At 35.3% G+C, this 4821-nt stretch overlaps 1 protein-coding gene across 1 annotated transcript in view; it reads right to left on the reverse strand.

Annotated features, from left to right (window-relative positions):
- Positions 1-284: 284 nt before the first annotated feature.
- The window catches only part of LOC122257014 (EEF1A lysine methyltransferase 1), a 5883-nt gene continuing 1346 nt past the window's right edge, over positions 285-4821 (reverse strand). The window contains exons 2-4 of the mRNA XM_043022016.2: positions 2836-3063; positions 1808-1955; positions 285-1513 (exon numbers count right to left, since the gene is read on the reverse strand). Of these exons, the coding sequence (XP_042877950.2) occupies positions 1161-1513; positions 1808-1955; positions 2836-3063 (729 nt within the window). The 3' untranslated portion in view covers positions 285-1160. The remainder of the gene's footprint in view (positions 1514-1807; positions 1956-2835; positions 3064-4821) is intronic.

Consider the following 4821-nt stretch of genomic DNA (forward strand, 5'->3'; position numbering starts at 1 on the left):
CTATAGGCACTGTCATGTGAAAATGGTCAGCAATTAAAAATGCTCCAGAAAAAAAACACCAACATCTTTACATTGTTTACACTGTTAAGAAATCCACATAGCACAAAAACATTCATCAGGGTAATTGAGGGATAAAATTACAATTTTTCAGGCACCTGACTAGACTGTACTGTACACGACAGCATGAGGAGTATTCAGCCTGTTTATCTTCACTAGCATGGAAAGTGGGGAATTATAGGTTAATCTTCTCATATATAATCAACAGGAAAGAAGAAAAATAATAGTGATAATGATAACAAATATAATTAAAATAAATGATAATTCACAAAAATACACCTTGGTTGCCAGTTACTCAAGCAGCTTGACAGCCACTGTATCTCAAAAGGGTAAAGTTCATAACAGTATGAACAGCAATAACATTTCTCAACAAATAATTACGTCAGCAAAAAGAATATCAATGACTTACTCAATATATATAAAGGGTATAAAAACCTCCATTATACCAGCTTCCATTACATGATAATGAAAGGCAAACCCTGTTCTATTTATCAAATCATCTTATACAAAGCTTCTTTATCACTCCATAGGTAAGCCTCCAAAGTTTGGTATGTTTGAGACTAACTGTACATAAGATGAAATTACCATCTATATTCATTTTCACTGTCCATTTTCTTGTTTGTCTTCATTTTCTGCCGATTTTCGACACCATCACCTATATTCTTATTTCCAAAATCAGTGAACAAATGGAATAAAAAGTTATATACAAAATACAAATAGGCCTAAAATGTGGAAAAGTAACTGCAGTTTATTATAGACACTTATTGTCGAAAAGGCTTTGAGATCCTATAATACGTAAGGCATCTTCAAAATGACACATACTGCATATCAATGGATTTGTTACATAACAAGGTGAGACCACTTTTTTATATTATAGTATCATATCTTATTATGTTTGAAAAAAAATGCAGATCACAACGATTATTATCTATTTTTTTTTTTTTTATCGCTTTTATTGTCTGACACAAGCACGAGACACACCACAACGCCACTGCTTGTCGAAGCAAGACTTTTTAGCATAGACGATCTTGGCTTCTTGCAAGCTTAATTCTTCAATGGATAATTTGTTAAATAACGTCTTCTATAATATAATAAACCCATTATCAACTTTCACAAAAACTATCCAAGTCATAATTAGCATAGCAAGAAAAGGGGTTGCTTAGCTGTTTATCATGCTTAATCTCAAACTTGCACTTTTTAACCCCCAGCAAGCGGTCCGCAAGTTCTTCCATCACCGAGCCAGTGCACAAGATCAACTTTGCGTCCGTCTTCATCAGGTACTTGACAGTGACTGCCGTCTTGGCGAGGCAGTCTTCGTCCAGGTATGGGGGATCTGCTACCACTACGTCAAACTCCTGCCTCAAGTCCCTGGGCACAGTAAGGGGGTTCTTGAAGTCGTACAGGACAAAGTCTTCCTTGTAGACGGCAAATCTTGTGTCATACTCCAATATTCGCACTGGAACAGGATCCAGTGGCAGAGACAATTAGTACAGCAGAATTCATATCCTCTTTTATACCTCTTTACACAGAGGTATAAGGAGAGAATGGGAGCTTTAAAAGGACTATATAAATAACTATAATATACACAAAAGCAAAGTTTTACTTATACCAACAGTATTTACTTATAGTTCAAATCGATAAATGAAATCAAGAAAACTACCTGAAAAAAAAATCAAAACCTCAATTTCACAAAGAAAACCCCTAACAGCCACGTAAACAAGCACTCCAACTGCCAAGACACAAAACTCACACTTGCAGTTATGGTCCATCTCCTTGAGGGTTCTGTAAAGGGTTGGCGAAGACACGCAGGCAATGGTCCCGTTCTTTCCTGTAAGTCTAAGGCATTCTTGCGCCAGTGATTTTGAGGTTTCTTCCGCATACCAGAACTGACTCATGTTCTGGAAGATAAGATTTATTTGTTTTGCTTGTAGGCTGCCTTTTAAACTGTGGAGTGCATGATTATCCTTTTTGGTTCCACCCTCCTGATTTGCAATTATTTTCCCCCTTTTATAAGTTTAAAGATAATTTAAAAAATAAAAAAAATCTTTAGTATCCTAGCTTTCATGATTGATGCCTGACTGATAAATATAAAGAAGAAGAGAATGTAGGAGGCAAAGCAGAAGAGGCAAAACTGATTAAATAGAGAAAATTGGCAAAGGAGGTCATATTATTACTGACAACTTCTGAACAAAAGACAAAGAAAGTGAGGTTATTGGATAAAGCATTTATAAATGCATTAGCAAATTTGGCAAAACAAACATGAAAAAACAAATGAACATATAAACAAATGACTAAAACCCCTAAAATCACTATGATATGAAAATACCCAAGAAATATTTCAATATGTACATTGGTCTGTATATGATATACAGCCTTGTAATATAACCTAACATTGTACAGTATAAACATAATCCACTATAATACAACATACTAAAATATGCTATTGTGCAAAACAGTACAACACACATACACACGCACAGGATGGCCCCAGAATGAGCCACTGGTGAGTCTTATACTAGAACTTTGACCAAGTAAGTATATATATACATTCCCACAACCCTTCCTCATTGCTTTTCCTCCTCCTCGCTCCTTCTCCTCTTCCTCCTCCTCCTTGCTTCTCTTCCTCCTCACTGCTTCTCCTCCTTGATCCTCTTCCTCCTTCTCCTTGCTCCTACTCGCTCCTCTTCTCCCCACCCAAACCTCCTCTTCTCCCCACCCCAGCCTACTCCTCCCCTCACCCCAGCCTCCCCATCTCCTCCTCGCTCCTCCTGTCCTTACCCAATCCTCCTCAAAGCCATCCGGGATCTCCCCCTCCTCGATCTGCCTCAGCTTGTCCTTCCTCTCCTCCTCCTCCTTGAAAAACTCCATCAGGGCGGCCATGGTCCCCGCCGACAGCTGCGGCACATCATCGTCACTCTCGCTCGTGATCGACACCTGGGGGGTCTCCTCGTCGCTCTCCACACCGTTCACGGCAGCAGACATTTTGATGAGGGGGATTCCTGGGGTCTGGGGTACATGGGATGGATTAAGTTTTCATATCGTTTCTATATCACTATTAATTTCACGAAAGATAACAATATATAAATATAAATATAGAGAAAAAATATACAGTAAATGTATTGAAAAATATACAGTAAATATATTGAAAAATATACAGTAAATATATTGAAAAATATATGGTAAATATGTTGAACAAATATACAGTAAATACATAAAGAAAACATATTTAAAAAATATATAGCTAAATATTGAAAAATAAACAAAATATATACTATATATATATATAAAAAAAATAATATAACCAAAGAAATCTTGCCAAACCTAACCAAACCAAACAACTCTAATATAGTTGCTGTTGCTGCTGTGTTCTTTTTCTTTTCTTTTTTTTCTTTTTTCTTTTTTTTTTATCATCATCGTCTCGCAAGTATCATCACATCATTTTTTTTATTCCTTTTTGTGGACAGACATATATGTGCAGTATATATATATATCAAGATATACTTTTTTTCCCTCTTTTTTTCTTTTCCAAGGGTAGCTATAGACTTAACATGACTTTGATACTCAATGGCAGAAAAAAACACTTGAATGCATCCAAACCTATAGAAGAAAACTCCCTACTTAGCCATCACTATTTTAGGTTAATCTTTAAAAGAATGTGCGAGTCAACTACGCAAGAGCAAAGTAGGAAAAAAAAAGAATAAAATTCTGAGATATATATATATAGGCACCCTAGAGTTTTACTGTAAAACTGCACTTTAAGCTGCTGATTATTTTTTTTTTTTTTTTTTTTTTTTTTTTTTTCAAAGCCTCACTAGGCCTTTAGAGTTACCTTTAAAAAAATATATATACAATAAATATATGTACTGCACATACATATATGTATACATGCTTATATTTACATCCACAAGAAAAAAAAAAAGATTACTATTAACTGATTGATAAACTAAAATACAATGAGATACAGTATTATCTTAAACATACTGCAAAATTACTAAAACTTTTTTATATAACAAACCAGGCTATTGTAACTTTAATAATAATATAAATTACAGAAAGGCTCATAATAATCTTTATAATATATCAATTAGACACATTTTCTATATCCCCAAAACAGCAATCGTCTTGTGTTAACCTTTTAAAACATTTCTAATACAAAGTATCTCTAAAGCTTTTTTTTTTCTTATATACACATTTCCCTCAACACTCTTATTTCAATCAATATAAAGGCTAAACTTTTGGTTTGAACCAATATCATCTTCATATTTATAAACAATCACTTCATTATCTAAATTACTGACACCAGTTCACACAGCTGTCCAACATCCAACATGATAATCATATCTTTAATTCTAGTGTTACAAGAACTAATATGACGCAGCAAAATGGGGTGTATGCTAGAATTTTCCGAACAGCGAATCTCACAAACACTGCTTGGAGTGGCCGAACAGCTTGGACTTTTTCCCAGAAAGTATATATGACGAAAAGAAAAGGGAAAGTTCATTCATACTCCGATTCAATGTCACACAGGATTGGGGGGGGGGCAAGGTAACGGAGATGCGATGTCAATTTTTTTTTTTTTTTTTAGTGATAATTCTCATATAAAATGGAGTCGAGTTGAGCATCTTTTCGGCAATCCCCCAGGATCCCATTAGGCAAAGACATGGCCTCAGCACACTTGCTCCTCAGTGGGACCAGACCTTCCTCAAAGCTCATTCTTAGCAAGGTAAAGAGCTTGGTCTGCTACGCTATTGGACAATAAGTCAC

Source organism: Penaeus japonicus, unplaced genomic scaffold (genome assembly GCF_977035675.1).
Source record: "Penaeus japonicus unplaced genomic scaffold, GWHDUDI00000001_assembly GWHDUDI00000028, whole genome shotgun sequence".
NCBI lineage: Eukaryota > Metazoa > Arthropoda > Malacostraca > Decapoda > Penaeidae > Penaeus > Penaeus japonicus.